The 18,027-nt window shown below is 31.4% G+C and overlaps 3 protein-coding genes and 2 non-coding genes across 5 annotated transcripts; 2 read left to right on the top strand and 3 right to left on the bottom strand.

The window, feature by feature from the left end:
* The first annotated feature begins 309 nt into the window (after positions 1 to 309).
* LOC126847470 (C-1-tetrahydrofolate synthase, cytoplasmic) lies at positions 310 to 5,210 on the top strand. The gene is made up of 16 exons (XM_050587726.1): positions 310 to 646; positions 716 to 914; positions 978 to 1,114; positions 1,204 to 1,296; positions 1,372 to 1,513; positions 1,573 to 1,684; positions 1,741 to 1,966; positions 2,261 to 2,434; positions 2,509 to 2,645; positions 2,739 to 3,071; positions 3,135 to 3,563; positions 3,928 to 4,073; positions 4,137 to 4,390; positions 4,450 to 4,576; positions 4,638 to 4,790; positions 4,853 to 5,210. Exons 1-16 carry the CDS (start codon positions 606 to 608, stop codon positions 4,940 to 4,942), a joined length of 2,793 nt encoding a protein of 930 aa, XP_050443683.1. The 5' UTR covers positions 310 to 605; the 3' UTR covers positions 4,943 to 5,210.
* A 1,102-nt stretch (positions 5,211 to 6,312) lies between these two features.
* Positions 6,313 to 7,620, bottom strand: LOC126847479 (probable methyltransferase-like protein 15 homolog). Its single transcript, XM_050587737.1, has 2 exons — positions 6,924 to 7,620; positions 6,313 to 6,856 (listed from the first exon to the last, which is right to left on the bottom strand). The coding sequence occupies exons 1-2, from the start codon at positions 7,502 to 7,504 to the stop codon at positions 6,379 to 6,381; spliced, it is 1,059 nt and encodes a 352-aa protein (XP_050443694.1). The 5' UTR covers positions 7,505 to 7,620; the 3' UTR covers positions 6,313 to 6,378.
* A 4,073-nt stretch (positions 7,621 to 11,693) lies between these two features.
* LOC126847578 (small nucleolar RNA U3) lies at positions 11,694 to 11,898 on the top strand. The gene has a single exon (XR_007687093.1). It is a non-coding gene; the product is annotated as a small nucleolar RNA U3 (small nucleolar RNA).
* A 1,235-nt stretch (positions 11,899 to 13,133) lies between these two features.
* Positions 13,134 to 15,494, bottom strand: LOC126847475 (probable tyrosyl-DNA phosphodiesterase). Its single transcript, XM_050587734.1, has 9 exons — positions 15,125 to 15,494; positions 14,948 to 15,050; positions 14,735 to 14,863; positions 14,560 to 14,655; positions 14,324 to 14,491; positions 14,007 to 14,259; positions 13,799 to 13,914; positions 13,531 to 13,741; positions 13,134 to 13,448 (listed from the first exon to the last, which is right to left on the bottom strand). Exons 1-9 carry the CDS (start codon positions 15,306 to 15,308, stop codon positions 13,317 to 13,319), a joined length of 1,392 nt encoding a protein of 463 aa, XP_050443691.1. The 5' UTR covers positions 15,309 to 15,494; the 3' UTR covers positions 13,134 to 13,316.
* An 897-nt stretch (positions 15,495 to 16,391) lies between these two features.
* LOC126847573 (5S ribosomal RNA) lies at positions 16,392 to 16,510 on the bottom strand. Its single transcript, XR_007687089.1, has one exon. It is a non-coding gene; the product is annotated as a 5S ribosomal RNA (ribosomal RNA).
* Between the last annotated feature and the right edge of the window lie 1,517 nt (positions 16,511 to 18,027).

Raw genomic sequence — 18,027 nt, 5'->3', positions numbered from 1 at the left:
CAAAATGGCGAGAAGTACTGTTTTTTTTAGTCTAGCCACTTAAATGAGCAATCTAGCGAATGCTTTTCTAATTAATGTAAATTTACCCACCATTATTGTAAGTCGACTGTTGTGGTAACAAGTGTCCAAAACTATTTGTTTATACTTTAGAGGCCTATGGTTGAAATTATTCTCTGGCCTTTGCTAACGGCAGTCTGCACAGTCTACGCGTTATCAATTAATCATGATATTATTAATCATATTTTTCAAATAATAATTATTTTATGAAATAAATACTTTGATCAATAATAATAACTATTTTAATATCGGTTAATGGGTTTTAATTAGTATTCAAAACCCAAGTTTTATCTCGGTTCTGTTTGCTTTGCGATTTAAACCAAATTAATGACTGTAAGTTATATATATATCTCTATATTATAGATAAGAAAAAGTGAGGCAACCGGTGATAAACAGTACATGCTTTCGTCCAACAGGTTATTATTATAGAAATGGTAATTTTGTGGTTATTTAATTTAAATTCGTACACTAGTCACTGACCGGTAACATTCCATTTAGTAGTGTATTTTTATGTGTATAGTGTTTGAATACTTAACGTTTTTTACACAATGTCCGAGACAAAAATCTTGTCAGGCACAGAATTGGCCAAGTAATATTCAGTGTTTATCTAAATACATATTATAATTATGCGATGATTTAATTTATGATTTTGCACTAGGGAAATCAAGATATCCTTAAAAGAACAAACGGATGCTTTAGCAACCAAGTTCAATGGATTCTGTCCACAATTAAAAATTATTCAGGTAGGTGGTCGTGATGATTCTAATGTTTACATCCGAATGAAATTGAAAGCGGCTTCTGAAGTTGGTGTAAATGCATCCCATGTATCTTACCCCAATACAATAACACAAAATGAGGTAATTTAGTTTAATAGACTTATCAAGTAATGTTGACAAATGAACCAAAATTACTTTTTACAGCTTTTGGCTGAAGTAAATAAATTTAATGCCGATCCAAATGTTCATGGTATAATTGTCCAAATGCCTTTAGACTGTGTGGAAAATATTGATTCACATTTAATTACGAATGCAGTTTTACCGGAAAAAGATGTTGATGGGTAATTTGAATTATGATTTGATGTTTTTCTGAATTTTCTTCAAAGATCAAATTGATTTCCTAAAAATTAACATTTGTTTTATGTTACAGTTTGAATATTATAAATGAAGGCAGAGTAGCTATTGGTGATTTGTCTGGCTTAATTCCTTGTACTCCAAATGGTGTTATTCAATTAATAAAAAAGTAAGTATAGTATACTATAATGAAATACATTTATGTTTATCTATTAAATGTTGATCTTTCCAAATATTATTTTAGGTGTGGCATAGAAATCGCAGGGTGTAAGGCAGTCGTGCTAGGACGTAGTAAAATTGTTGGTGCCCCTGTTGCAAACTTATTGTTATGGCACAATGCTACAGTTACAATTTGCCATTCTAAAACTAAAAATATTAGTTTAGAAGTAAATAAATATATATTAAAAGTAGTTTGTTTTTTCTATTTTCTTTTAATGTTTTCCAGGTATCCAAGGCTGATATTTTAGTAGTAGCTATTGGTAAGGCAGAATTTGTACAAGGATCATGGATCAAACCTGGTGCCGTAGTTATTGACTGTGGAATCAATTCAATACCTGGTAAGTTATCTATAAAATATCCATTTTCATTTAATTTACTTACTTTCACTTATTAGACACCTCGAAGAAATCTGGTTATCGTTTGGTGGGAGATGTCCACTACCCGTCAGCTTCTCAAGTGGCTGCTGCAATAACTCCGGTTCCTGGCGGTGTTGGTCCTATGACAGTAGCTATGCTATTGTCAAATACTGTACAAGCTGCTACGAAAGTCATTAATTCAATTTCTAATAACCAATGGAATTTAAGTGATCTCCCTCTAAAATTAAAACGACCTGTGCCTAGGTAATATTATAGCTTTAAAAAATATGTCTGTGTTCACAGGTTAAATAGCGATAATTCTAAAACTAGACATTTTTATGTCATAAGTATCATTGTTTTGGTTTAAAAAAATAACCTAAATTTGCAGTGCCGAATTGAGAGAAAGTGGTCAACTTTGTGTGTCCTTAAATAATAATATTATCAATCCCCACAATACCTGCAATATCTGTAAATCTGAAACTACTTGACCTGTGACCACGTATATATTACTACTGTATATTTATAACCCTATTAAACTCCAAATATTGTTGTGTTTAGTGATATTGAAATTGCTAGAAACCAAGAACCTAAGGATATAATGCAGTTGTCTAAAGAAGTAGGCTTACTTGATTGTGAAGTAAGTTTGTATGGTAGAAAAAAAGCCAAAATCGAACTATCTGCTTTTGAGCGTTTAAATAATAGGGGAAATGGAAAATATATCGTCGTTACTGGGTATATATCTTTAGTGTATTAGACTGATTGCTTGATTTTAATAGTTAATATTTTTTTACTATTTAAAATTTTAGCATTACTCCAACTTCTCTTGGTGAAGGAAAAAGCACTACAACGGTTGGACTTGTACAAGCGTTAGCAGCACATTGTAGTAAAAATACGATAGCCTGTCTAAGGCAACCATCTCAGGGTCCAACATTTGGCATCAAAGGTTTGTAAAACGAAAATATATAACCTATACACTTATATTTATATATGTTGTGTATATATTGTTAATAGTTTTTGTATGTTTTAAAATGTGTAGGTGGTGCAGCAGGAGGAGGATATTCTCAAGTGATACCGATGGAAGATTTTAATCTCCATTTGACTGGTGATATACACGCCATTACCGCAGCAAACAATTTGATGGCAGCACAAATTGACGCTCGTATGTTCCACGAAGCTACCCAAAAGGATCAAGCTCTGTTTGACCGGCTCGTGCCTACAGTAAATGGAACACGAGTGTTTACACCCATACAATTAAACAGACTTAAGAGACTTGGAATTGAAAAGACTGACCCAACTTCATTTTCATCAGAAGAGATCAATAAATTTGCAAGATTGAATATTGATCCAGATACTATATCTTGGAATAGAGGTATTTAATGTTTTTTGTTAAAAAAATAATTTAAAATCTAACTATGATATTTTACTGTGTTAGTAATCGATACAAATGATCGTTTTCTCCGTAAAATAACAATTGGCCAGTCAGCAACTGAAAAGGACCGTACCAGGCAAACGTGTTTTGATATCACTGTGGCCAGTGAGCTAATGGCTATCCTGGCATTAGCTAAGAACATGAACGACCTAAAGAACAGGCTAGCCAATATTGTTGTAGCTCAAGACACAAATGGTAATAACGTCACTGCTGATGATTTGGGTATGACTGGTGCAATGGCTGTGTTACTGAAAGACGCTGTTAATCCAACCCTAATGCAGACACTTGAAGGAACACCTGTATTAGTGCACGCTGGTCCTTTTGCCAATATTGCACATGGAGCCTCTTCTATTTTGGCCGATTTATTGGCTTCAAAATTAGTAGGCCCTAATGGTTATGTAGTGACTGAAGCAGGGTTTGGATCAGATATTGGTAAGATTAATTGAAAAATGATATATATTTTTTACAAACAACTAATTTTAAAATAACAAGGACAATATACTTGGTTTGTTTAATTATTGAAAATACTATATAATTATCTCACCCGTGGTTTATAAGCACTGCAGTTGAGTTTGTGTGACTTACTTATGTTAGGAAGGAATTAAAACTCTCGTATAACTTTTCATAAAAATTAAATGAGATGATTTACTTATTACGAAAAACAATTTTAAATTAAATTATAATGGAACTTATTCTTAAAAGTGAATTACATTAATAAGGATTTTAAAAATATCTTAAGAATGGTATTTTATGTATAATATGTATGCTTATATATAATTTTTTTTCCACATTTTAGGAATGGAAAAATTTTTCAACATTAAATGCAGATATTCTGGTCTAATACCAAATGCAATAGTGTTGGTGTGCACAGTTCGAGCTTTAAGAATGCACGGCGGAGCTGCTGTTAGTATTGGAAAATCAGTGACCATCGAAGAAAGAGAAGTATTTTAATAGAGATCATTGTCTAAAAACACAATTTATAAATTGAGTTATAATTCTTCATAGGAAGCATTACGTAAAGGGGTGGCCAATTTGCAAAAGCACATTAGTAACGGTGTTAAGTATGGTGTCCCTATAGTAGTAGCAATAAATGCTATGAAAACAGACACAGAAAACGAATGGAAAATTATTAAAGATGCCAGTCTTCAGGCAGGTGCAGTAGATGCTATTTTAAGTACTCATTGGGAAGACGGTGGATCAGGAGCTGTAAAATTAGCCCGAACCGTTATCGATGCTTGTCAACAGCCATCACAATTCAAGTACATTAGTGGTTTACTTATTAACTTGTGTTTAGTTAAACAACATAATGTTTATTTAGGTTTTTATATCAATTAAATATGCCATTACAACGCAAGATAGAAACAATTGCCACAGAAATGTATGGTGCCAAAGCTGTAGAATTTTCTGAGAAAATTCTAAACAAATTAAACATTTATGAATCCAAGGTAAAAACACACAATTTACTTTGTCTAAGCTATGAATAAAATAATAATAAATCATTTGCAGGGTTACGGTAATTTACCAGTGTGCATGGCTAAGACAGCTTTATCGTTGAGCGGTGATCCCAGTATCAAAGGTGTTCCCGTAGATTTCACTTTACCTATAATGGATGTTTATGTGTCTGCAGGAGCTGGATTTGTTGTTGCTATAGCCGGAGAAGTAAACACTGTTTTGTAATAATTAATTAATTCACACTCCTAAAATTGTTTTAACATTTTTAGATCACTAAAATGCCTGGTCTGCCAACACGTCCGAGCATCTACGATATTGACTTGAATACTGAAACCGGAGAAATAATTGGTTTGTTTTAGGTGATGTTTACTATCAGCATTGTTAATTATATCACTTATTAATTGCACTTGTTATTATTCATAATTCATAAATTTTGTTAGTATTGTTTTTTTATTAGCTATAAAAAAAAAAAAAATTAAAAAACAAACAGATATTTGGAAAATTATTTCATTGTATATAAAATTCATTAATGTAGTTTTTTCATACATCCCAGTTTTTGAGGTGATCAATTGTCAATTGTATAATAGTTAATATTATCTGACACTTTTATTATAGTTTTATATTTTGTTTTTTTATCATACGTATCTGTTATATGTTATCTTGGTCATTATTAAAAATTAGCTACATAATATTTACGACTCGTAAAAAAGAAGTTTGTTTAATTTGCCTTACAAAAACGGTACATTTTATTTGCCACAAAAACTAGCGAATTTCTTCAATTTTCATTACGAAAAGCAGTTTGTTTTTTTATTCGTTCCCGCTGAAGGTAGAATATTTGACTCTTTCATTCAATATTCATTCTCATAAAAAAAACCTAACATTTTATTAAAATATTGCAATATTATTTTAATAACTTTATTATAAACTTTACCCATAAAACAAATAAACATTTTTAAATGTTAAAAAAAAAATTAGACATAGTCATTATTCTTTGTAATGGTGTAAATCTTGATAGTTGATAGTGATATTTAAACATTTTATATGCACCTAAATAAAAAAAATCTTAAAAAATTGTTTTTAACAAGAATAACTTGACCATGAAAATGGTATTATATAGGTGTATAATATATATTCCATATATTGTTATACACAATAACAATTAAATTTAATTGTTACACTAAAAATTGATATATGACTTATAAAAAGCAGGTTACCACTATACCAGATTGCCTTAAGGTACAGCTTGACTATTTTATATAAATATCCAAAATAGGTTGTATTTGCTTATTTTGTAATCTAAACTTGATTAAACTGTAAAAAGTTTTTTTCAAGCTTTATTGGTAAAGCGTTACTTTGATTTTCTTTGTTTCCTGGGCCAAATCCTTCATATACAGTCAATTGATTAAGTATTATATTTAATTGATAATTTATATAAATTAAAAATTGATTCTAGATATAGAAAATTTGAAACTGGAATACTAGTAACATCTAAAACTTAAAATGATAAAATAAGACATTTTTAGGAGTGCTACCTTAATATTTGGCATGGTTATAAGTTATCTAATATAACAAAATAAACAGCCTTTTTTTGTTTAACACTACAATTAGCATCAGTTAAATTAATTATTAGAATTCTGCTGGTTATTTATTGATTTTCAATATGCAGGAATCGCAATACAAATTGAATTAAAAACCAAAACGACTTGAAGAAATAAAGTACTTTGGTTAATTAATGTAACATTCATTTATTTTTGACTAAACATTTTTGTTATCTATAATTTTTGTACAAATGGTTCTATTTAATTCTGATGGCTGCCCTGAGTCTAGCCGACCTGCTTCTAGGATTTTCTTCAACTTCCTCAATAGTTGGCGTAACTACATGTTTATTTACTTGATGCCAACAAGAATCGTTGATGACATTCAAAAAATCACTGGTTTGCAAATTCATTGTGTTGGTACTATATTTTAAAGGTAAAATGTTGGCTGAATTTTCATTTACGTTTCCTTGTATATGACGCTTAACTATTGTATCTTCAAGCGAATGAAATGCAATAGTTACCAGAATACCACCAATTTTTAAGTAGCGGTTGGCTAATAGAATTCCATGATTGATCTCGTTCAACTCATTGTTAACAAAAATACGTAACGCCTGAAATATTTTTGTAGCAGGATGTGCTGGTCTCTTCAACATATCATGTCTTCTGTCTTTGTCACATACATTTTCTACCAATTCACAAAGGTCACGAGTAGTTTTTAACGGTTTGAATAAATACCTAAACACAGATAATAGTAACACATCAGCAAATTTTACGATTTTGGAAGACATTTTTTGTAATTTACCTGGATTCAATAACGGCATTAGCAATTTTCTTTGAATGTTTCTCCTCGCCATAAACTTTAAAAATTTTGTACAAATCCGATTGATCTGCTACGGCTAGAACATCTGCAGCTGTTAATGATTGTTCTTCAGGATCCATTCTCATGTCTAAAGGTCCATTCTTGCTAATCGCAAAACCTCTGGAAGCTGTATCGAACTGCATCGAGGAAGCACCATAATCGAATAGAATACCATCAAAACTGTTCATTGTACAACCTAATCCTTTCAATAATGTAGGCAAGTCACTGAACTTGCCTTTTAAGGGCACTACTCTATTTGGATAACGTTCGGAAAGTGTTTGTGCTATAGAACAAGCTGCAGGATCTCTATCTAAGCAATAAACAACAACAGTCTCATTTTCTTGTAAAATTCGTTCTGTATGTCCTCCTGCGCCAAACGTCATATCAATAAAGCGGGACCCATTTTGAGGAGCAAGATATTTGGTTGCTTCCTCCAACAACACTGGCTTATGAGGCCGATTGCTTAACTGACGTATTGTCTTTGTTTTTGAATTTAAAGAAAGTCCTCTTAAGAAGACCCTCATGCTGCATATAATCTAAAGCTTCTTTTGATAGTACAGATGTACAATGTTGAGCACTGAGCCCGCTGGCGGACGAATGTATTTTACGTGGATATTTATTGCAGTAGTAATTATCAGATAAACGTTTCAATGATTCATACTTTTTCATACACAACACTGCATCGCCTTTAAACGAATCGCCCAAGCTGAACGCTACACTCACTTCTTTACGAATGTACTCGCCGAAATCTCTGAAATAAAATTAACGAAAACCCATAAATTTCTTGTTAGTAATAATAACGTTTTACAACTATTACCTTCCAGGCTTACTAGTGTCTAAAGGCCACTTTTGCAGTAATTTCAAATAGTTTTTATAAAGATTAGCCATGTGATCATAAGAGAGTACACATTTGCATGAGATTTGAAGCTGCGGGTAAAAAACACAAAACTTAAAAATCAGACACAGATAAAGTATTGATATAGTTCAAACAATGTGGAAGTCTGTAAAATTAAAATATTATATTCATCGGCTAAGCAGTAAGAAATGGTCTACATTACTTTTGAGTTTGACTTATCGGCAGGCAGCTGTTATCATAAAATTTCAAAATTGAATTGTGATAACGCCATATTGTGTAATATGCACAACAAGGTGGATTTATCCACCTTGATGCACAAATATAATATATATATATATGAGTTGGGGGTAGTTCTTCCAAAAAATGATAACGCGTGATAAGAAATAAATGTTACATAACCCATAAAATCTGTAATACTACAGATAGTACCAACATCGATTTTACTAAAAACCCGCCAAGAGAAATTTCGTATTTTAATATCAAAAACATTGCCTTTAGTTAGGTTCTTATCTTTATTGCAAATTGTAGTTCACGATTAAAAATAATATGGTTGCCCAACGAGCAATATCGCCAACGGCGTAAAAACGGCCATTAAAGTACTCCTAGTAAATCAGACAGTCTTGTGGCGCTCTCTAGTATTTTAATTCTGCAACTACCAAATCATTTAAACATAGCGCGCGAGTTTCAAATATTGATAATGTAAAAATATTACAAAATGTATATTTATTTTTAATTATATTTTGACATTATATTAATATATTATTACTATAAATAACTCGCTTAATTTTGGTTTTAAAGTAAAAGCACCCATTATAAAATTAAAAGAGAACAATATTCCGGAGGGCAAGACGGTGCGTTTTTTTCATTATTCTAAGTATAACGCTCAATACACAGTTTAGAAATAACGACTATTTTAACATTTTTAAATAACTGTAACTTTTCAAAAAATTAATTTTTAAAAAAAAAACGAACCGTCTTGCCCTCCGGAGTATTGTTTTCTTTTAATGTTATAATGGGTGCTTTTACTCTAAAACTAAAATTAAGCGAGTTATTTTTAGTCTGCTTAAACATGTTTTTACCACTGAAAATCATAGGTGCACGCCCTCTTCAGTAGCTAAAAATTGAAAAACAAAATTAAATTTTTATAAACTTCATTAAAATTGTATGCCGACTTGAAGTCAAATTAAAAAAAAAATTTTGTTTAATTCTGACACACTAAAAAATACATTTTTGTTTAATTCGGACACACCTGAAATCATACTTTTTATTCATATATATATATATATATATATTTTAAATGTAAAACTTTTTTTTAAATGTTATAAACCAAAAGAGTAGGTAGTTTGATGTGTAAAAATAAAAAAAAAACATTTTGAAACATTGAGTTAGTATACAAATAAAATGAAATTTATAAAATTTTGAATTTGTTTTTTAAATTATTACAATTATTGATATATTATAAAATAAAAATACTTAATAAATACCTAAATCGAAGCACAAGGTGGAGCTAATAATTAATATGTAATTATAATATTTTATTCAAAATTAAAAAAAAAAATTGTTTCTTAAACAGACAATCGTGATAAATTTTGGTTTTATTGGGTTCCCAGTTTGACGATTTCTATAATATAGTCTTTTAGCGATCTATTAGTAAAAAATGGATGATCGTATGAAATGTTTTCTTATAACCTATTTTGTAGGCAATTTAATTTTATAAAATAAAAAATTAAATAATTAATTAAAAAGTTTTATACTTAATGTATTTAATAGACACGCATTAGGGAACGAGTGGGCGGGTCTCAGTCGTCCATCAACAACGTACCAGGGACGTGAGATTTATTGGCCATTATTTGTCAATATATATTTATTTGACGTCATAAGGTTTCTATAGTAAGTAGGTATTATTATTATAATAATATATTATATGTTATTCTAAGTTTTTTGTCTACCGAGTTTTATTTCCCAAAAACGGGCAGACAAGCACTTGTATAATAAGGTCACAGGACTCAATACGTGAAGGTTTGTCGCCATTGGTTTAGTATGGCGACAAAATCTTCGTCGAAAGCGACAAACATTCGAGAATCTGCCCCCCTGTGCTACTAGGCGGGCCGCAGTCGTAGGGGATCCATTCGGGGTGAACCACTGAAGCCAAGGAACACCTGTCCCATGCACTTAGTGCATGGCATTCGCTATGACGTTAACTAATTGTGTTTAATCATCTATTGCGGAGTTTTTTAGCTTTTACAGCGGTACCGTTTGGCGTCAGACAGCTTCAGGCTCGAGATGAAGGCAAGCATCGGCGATGGATCTGCTCCTGCTGGCCCTCTGGAATCGCCTACGAGCCGAGAGAGAAGACTTCCTCGGTCGCAACTGACACAAGTTTCTGACAGGTCACTTCTTCTTGAGACCGCTAAAGGCCAAGGAACACCTGTCCGTGCACTTTGTGCATGTCGAGTACTAATCACACCCGAGCCCGCTTTCCCCTCTACTCGTCCGACAGGCCGCGCTCGCCGCCCAACCGGACACTTCCATTGTAGATGGATACACGGACATTTTTATGGATACACCTTGTTTTTAACCTTTTGTGTAAATAATAAAGAGCAACCGTGATACTTAAACCCGGCGTATATTTTATTTTCACAACAATTACCCTTTTTGTCTATCACGATTTCAACATTTGACGCAGTCGGTATTTTCAGGACCTAAGGAAATTTAAATAATATATTATTTATTTTTTTATTTTCTGCACCCCCTTAACTCTAACGAAGTTAGCTTAGCTGGACCTTGAGGTTAGTCTAAGCTCCCACCGTAGAGAGTTTTTTTTCTCAAAAAAATTACAAATTTGGGGTATTTTAACGCTTAAAAGCGAAAAAATTAATAGGGTTTCTGTATAGAGTTGTACCCGAGTGTGCTGCGGATTTATGGTCCAATGAGGAAGATCCCGCTGCCAAAAGTCTTAATCAATGTTGCAAGTCTGACCAAGACACACGGTCTGCTGCATTGATTATGAAGGCCCCAATGGACGGGTGAAGTTTCCGCAAAACGGAGTAAACGGCCGTAATGGACCGAAGTAACCAGGAAAAGATATTCTGTTCCATTTTGACCAATTTTTATTTGTGTGTTTACAAGACACGACATGTAGTTTTGTGTATTTTTACTATTGCGATTGTTCGCATTTTGGAAACCAATTAATTATACATTTTTGTCGCCAATTTTTGGTAGCATTATATGATAAAAAAACACCTGGCATTTGGTAATAACCAAGTCACCAAGGTAAATTTATAAATTAATAGCTGATGGCGAATAACTGCTCAAATTTGAAATTGGACAAAAACACAACTCAAAAGACAATATTTGTATAAAATATATATTCTATCCATATAATATATTCTAAGTGAATGTGATTAAACTGCGATACGCATTGGTAATAAGAACTGGTCGATTGAGAAACACTTATTGAATTATTAGGGATTTTGAAAAATGTTTTCATACTATATAATATATTATACTATAAAATAAACAGGATACAGGAGTAAAAATATGTAAATAGTTCATTTTGGCATTCTGCTGTCTATTAGGTGTAGAGTGTTAACGCTAGATGGCTCTGCTTGTGGACTACTATTAAGCCGATAACTTCGATGGACGATATGAAATACTTACAATTGACTTAGAATGTTAGCTATTGATTAAAAACAACTAGGCATGGTCTAATGCAAGTAGTGTGCAAAAATAAAGTATATTAGATATTAAGTGTGGGGACAAAATTACTTTTGACAGGTTTACTCGATTACTTTGGGTAACTCCGGTTAACTCACCGCTGATGACCATAAGTATGAGTCGTTTGCAGATTTACAATTAAGATCATACTTCACAGGATCATTTCTGTAGTATGCATCGTCCCCTCCAGGTGCAAATCTGGAGTCGTCGTCAGCCACGATGATGAGACTAGTTCATTCGCCAGAGCGTGAGACTGCTAGTGGTCTACCATTAATTTGGTAACGACCATCTAGCGACGATGATCGCAACCAGTTCGCTGGAAGGTGTTTGAACAGTCTGAGTGGTTCCCTAAAAAACTGATAATAAGTAGATGCTGAATATGATTGGATTGCTTAATGCATTTGATAGTTCTACTTATATAACTTAAAAATGTATCTATAAAATATATGCTAACTGAAATTTGAATGTAAAAAGTCACTTTCAAACAAACGCTTCGGTGTGAGATCAAATCATCGTTAAAGCTTATTAAGGATGTGCATACAATTTTTTTCGAGTACATGCATTTATATTAAATTTAGTATATTATACTAAAATACATATTCTATAATCAATGGTATCGGGGTGGATGCAATTAGGGTTGATCGTTCCACTGCAATTTATAATTTGTTTTCACCCATAAATCGTGTTGGTAATATTATTAACTATGATTAAATTATGATAATCTGCTGATTCTATAAAATACTTTGGTGTAACTATTGTTATATATTTAAAATGGGGTATTCAAATTGAAAATACTATAAAAAAAGTTAGAAGCATGAGAATGAATCATTATGCATTTGCATAGTCAGTTTTCTTTTATGGAATAGCTGTTCGGGAAAGAGCTTATGATACGCATTTAAAAAAAAAAACTCCCAACAACGATAAATTCCATACTTAGCCACTTAGGATAGCTTTCAAATAACCCTATTATATAAATACTGATATAATATTCAATACCTACAATTTACTTAAATCTAAAACAACTTCATGCAGAAGAAATATGATGTAAATTGTATCACTCCATTCTCCAACCATAAAGATTTTAGTTTTAATCATGCATGTAGTAAACGTCAAATCGTTAAAAATGTTTTTAGAATTTTTAAATGTAATAGTGAATTTGGTAAAATGAATCCGTATTATATTGGTTTGAAACTCTGAAATTCTTTGTGTATTGATATAAATAGTTTCCATAGTTTTAAGTTATATCAAAAATATGTCAATTATAAATTACCAGTGTCAAAATTCTAAAAAAATGTATGTTTAACACATCAACTTACTAATAATTATTATAATCTATTTATTTTGTTTTTTGTTTATTCTTATAATATTGGTATACTATACTGTTATAAACTTAAAAGCTCATTTGCCATAAGTTACAAAAAGTGAGATTGGCTTTACACTTGACATACAAAATTATAGATCTATCTATCTATGCCTAACAAGTATTTGCAATTATTTACTATTTAGTAAATTTAAAAGTTAATAGACCAACAATAGTAATTCAATTATTTAACATGTTTATTATACATTTTGAAAAGTTTAAAACATATATACAGTAACCATATAAATTGATAAATTTGATTGAAAGAATGTTGTAAAAATGATTTCCAAAAATAAAAAAATTCTATTTATATATATATTATATTGATCGCATTCAAAGATAATGTATTGTAGGCAAAAAATGTATAACGTATACAAATGAATTATATTTTATAAATGTCCCGTTATGGTATTACATCTGCTCGCCATGGTTGATCGTTTATCGAGTATGGAGTTAACGGCAAGTCAAATGGTAGCGGAAATGGTATTGTTCTTCCATGTTGTGTCTTATCCAATGGAAATGTATCACATCCAATCTAAATTGTATTTTTTTCAAAGTAAAAAAATATTCATGGTAAATACAAATAAGTTAGATGTATTAATCGATTGTAATTATACCAAAAATTGAGGTAAGAAAAGAACGCCAACTTCTTGTGACATAATATAATTGCAACGATCAGATTTAGTTTCTCTGCCCCAAGCCGCTTTCGATAAATTAGCGCTAGTCAATAGAAACCAGGACATTTCAGTACAACAGGGCGACACTCGGCAATATGACTTAATGTGAGGTACGGCTCTTGTTCGGTTTCGCGAATGACTTCTCCACTTACTGTAAAACATTCAAGTTAATATAAGTACATTATACATTGACATTATGCACTAGTACCACATATAATTTTTAAGCCAAGTCTGATTTTTGTGGACATTGTCACTGTATGGTAAACAGAAACCACCCAAAGGTCCATCCCAACTGTCTAAAACATTGTTTAATGTTGGATAAATCTATAATATAAAATACAATTTTGTTATGTTTTGTTTTTCATCAATTCTTCATTTTAGACCTAAGTCATAACAGTACAAAAAAATACAATTACCAAACTGAACGGACTACATTTTTTCGTTTTATCACTGTGGGTAGATGAAGATAAATTATATATGAATTCTGAAGTCAGCCAATCTTTTTCGCTAGCGCCTAACGATCCTATTGAAGAACACTGCGAAATTATAGGCCAGTCTGATGGAGATCCTGACGGTATATGTGCATGCGTTTTTAAAATATTTCTCAAATAAGTCTGACCCCACATCGGTTCATAGTGCTTGCCAGGGATACTCGATATGAAAAATACACTGAATTCAAATTATATTGGGATATTTTTAATACATTTTAAGTTAAAAGAGCACACATACATACTTAGCACTTCTGAAGTCACATTTCTGTATTTTATCTATCCACGAATCTAATAACCGCAAATTGTATGAACGAAAATATCGCAAAATATCATTTTTGAAACCAGTTAGGGAATCTCCATTATGTTTATCGCTATCTTGCAGTAAAGGAAATTTTGGGCTGACCCAAATTCTGTCAGCAAAATAAACATTAAAAGACTAAATTTAAATATTGAATACTAATTATTTACATGCACATACCCTTGAGTTAAGTTAGTCCAGTCTTCCTCCCGTAAATTTGCAGTCATTACTACAACACGTACAGATCCATCAGAATATGCAAACATTGATAACTTACTGTAAATATTGAAATTGGCCAGATGTTAATATTATTTATGATAAATTGCTTCTGTTATTGAATTGAACTATTACTAACGTATGATGATGTCCAAAGGCGCTTTGAGGTTTAACTTTTGTGTATCTTAAATTTGGAATTTTCTTCATGGCTTTTAGAGCATCTAAATCTTCATCACAGTGTTCGTATAACAGTGAAACTGTTTTCCCTCTAATGAATGAAATATACAAAAAACAATAGTAAATACAATTACTTATAATTCTAAAAAAAACATGTTTACTATTAGATCATCACCTTTGTTCAGTAAGGAAGTATTGTGCAAAGAGCCAACCGAGTTGCACCATAAAGTTGATATGAAGTGATTCTGTTAAATCTCCTAAGCTTTTGTCTAAAAGTTCTAAGCACAAATATACATTATTTAGATGTTTTATCATTTGATATGTATAAAAAAAAAATATTGTGTTCTTGTACCTGGGAATGATAAAGTTAAATCTTCATCGTGTGTTGTCGGATCAGAGTCAACGGAAGACAAAAAAAAATTAAATGGTACAGAACGTTGCAATTTATCAATTACTGTTCCTTTGGTTCGTTTCCATACGTTATCCGTATAGCAATCGGGGCCCGAAGCCTTGCGTTTTTGTGAACTAGATGACATACTTAATTTCCATTCGCTTTTTAATTGAATGTATTCATAAAAAACAATATTGCATTCATAGCGAGTTGACTGGCGATGCTAAGGTTAAGTAAATGTACATCATGCTTTTGTAGTTTTATAATAAAATAAAATAAAGTAAGTAGTAACTAAAATTTAACTCTCAAACGAAAAACGGTTGGTGACATAGTGATTTTATTATCACACAATCACGCGTTATCATTTTTTAGGACAACTGACCATCAGCTACAGCTGCAGCTGCTCTACCTAACATGATAGCTTATCAAACGTCCACTTTTTCCAATCGTCATTTTCCTCACAAGACAAATATTTATTGGAAGTAGTGAATTTGGTAAAGTTGTAACTTGTAGGTCTTTTAAAACAATTAAGAGCGAATTACACTTGATTTTCAAAATTAAATTTCTAAAAGCTATACTAATACTGTTTGGCGATTTCTACCCTTTTATTTCCTTCAAATTTGTCTGCATAATTTGTTTTGCCGTAATAAAAAAATCAAAATTGAATGCACCTCCCTTTTAAAGGTCTTTCTGCTGCACACATAACTGGTAGGTGTTATTACTATCAAATAATAATTATGTTTAAAAAAATTTAATTATACTTTTTTTTCCTAGTAAAATTATAAACGTACAACAAACGTTGGCAAACCTAATACAAAAAAACTTACAATACATTCAGTTATTTATTAACTAGATAGATATAGTCTTTTTTTCCTAACTGGTTAACAAATGTTTATACTTAGTGAATTCTTACTCGCAAGTCGCAGTTACATAGTTCTACAAAATTTCAGATTTGTAATAAATATAAAAAATTTAAGTACACACAAACCAAACAACTTGTAATAGTTTTATCCATTTTTCAGCCGTATTAGATTACAACAATTTATTCAGTTAAGTTTTGACATAAAAGGTTAACATCATTATTTTATGATCAGTAGGCTTAAGGCCGTTTTCATATATTTTCCCAGTAACAAAAATTTAGCTTATCCGCCTGTAGACGTACAAAATTTAGTTCATACAGCACAACCAAAGAAATGGTGTACAGAAAAATAAAAATGTTGCAAAAAAATGCCAACGGCACGTAGTGTTCCCAAGCGGTCACCCATCCAAGTACTAACTACGCCCGACGTTGCTTAACTTCAGTGATCGGACGAGAACTGGTGTATTCAACGTGGTATGGTCGTTGGCGAAGGTAATGAGTTTATTTTACTTATTTAAACACAATACTATATCATTATTCTTTTTTTAAATAAATATGTTATTACATTATTTGTTGATAAACGAGCATACATACCTATTATGTTGATCGATGAATCAATTTTGAATTTTGGCTATTAAGAGTCATGACAAAGTTTGTAAGTTACAATTATTTACCAATTACCAAGTTACATCATACGACCACGCAATAAATTATAAAGGAAAAAAAACTGAATTTTGAAATTTAAAAAGTTTTGGTTTCCTAGGAACCATTTAGCAAGTGGTTACAATTTTTTTTTTGATAATTGATTTAATTTTGCAAAATTAAACGTCGGTTGCTAAGGATTTGTTTTTTTAGCAAATATTTCATGTGTATATTTTGGTTGTCATGGCGTAATATTTTTGGAATTTCACATTTTTCATAATAATTTTGGTTGCTATTTAAAAATATTAAGAAATTTGGGTTTGTTTATAACAATAGTCGTCAAGGGTCTTTTTAAAAATAAGTACGCTGTACGATAAACACATTGGCTAGGTACGCCATGCATACTTTTTGTATATTAACAATAAGTATATAATTGGTCTTTAATTGTTGTTTTTAATTAGTTACTACAGTAAATTAACATATTGTAAATTGATCATAATATTCCATACCAAGCCCGCAATGATTTTCGAAATAATTGAAAGAATTTATATTTTTCAAAAAATATGAAATGTACAACACCCGTAGGTAATTTCGTAAAATATTATAAATATTTTTGACATATCCAAAATAATTTTGTCTTTTCAAATATATGGATAGTTAAATATAGTATTAATAAATGTGATTTTTAGACGTTTATTTGGGCCGTTCCCAGTGGTACCCAACCACTGAACTGAATACATGGAACGCGCATAATGCATATTTTCCATATAATAAAAGTGACCCGCCTCGGAGGCCGCCATTTTGAGTCCGTTTTCTAATTTGACTTACCGTGTCTAACTTTATTTAGTGATTTTCGATGATGGTTTCTGACTTCATATTGCTGATATCATTTTTTTAACCGGTGCTAAAAGATAATTCGATGTTATCAGATTTTTATCATGGAATAAATGGTATGTCACACCGTTTTATCCATGACAGGACACAAAATGGCGGAATCCGTGTGTAGCCAATTTATTTTCACAACGCGCGTTTTATGTATTCAGTTCAGTGTACCCAACCCGCAGTGGAGCAAGCCCCGAATTTCCACCATCTGTAATTAATGCAATTACTAGTTATCTATCAACAGATATCCAGTAGTAAGTATGATACCACTAGGCACAGATTCCATGAAAATACTAAATCTGTGATAATACTATAATGGATGACTGTACTTGGTATCGAGAGAGAATATAAACGGCTCGCGCACCCGAATCATCACGCCGGCCATTTGCGTTCTCTCACGGCACGGAGTGTAAATCATTAAATGACAACGTTATATTTATGTAAAAACTAGCGCACAAAAGTAGAAAACCAACATCGAAAA

This window comes from Adelges cooleyi, unplaced genomic scaffold (genome assembly GCF_023614345.1).
Source record: "Adelges cooleyi isolate 19-005CV unplaced genomic scaffold, UGA_ACOO_1.1 ACOO_flye_CR_arks_rails_tigmint_CR_PRNA_108, whole genome shotgun sequence".
Classification (NCBI taxonomy): Eukaryota; Metazoa; Arthropoda; class Insecta; order Hemiptera; family Adelgidae; genus Adelges; species Adelges cooleyi.
Note: the sequence above shows the minus strand (reverse complement) of the source record. Positions and strands in the feature narration are given on the sequence as shown.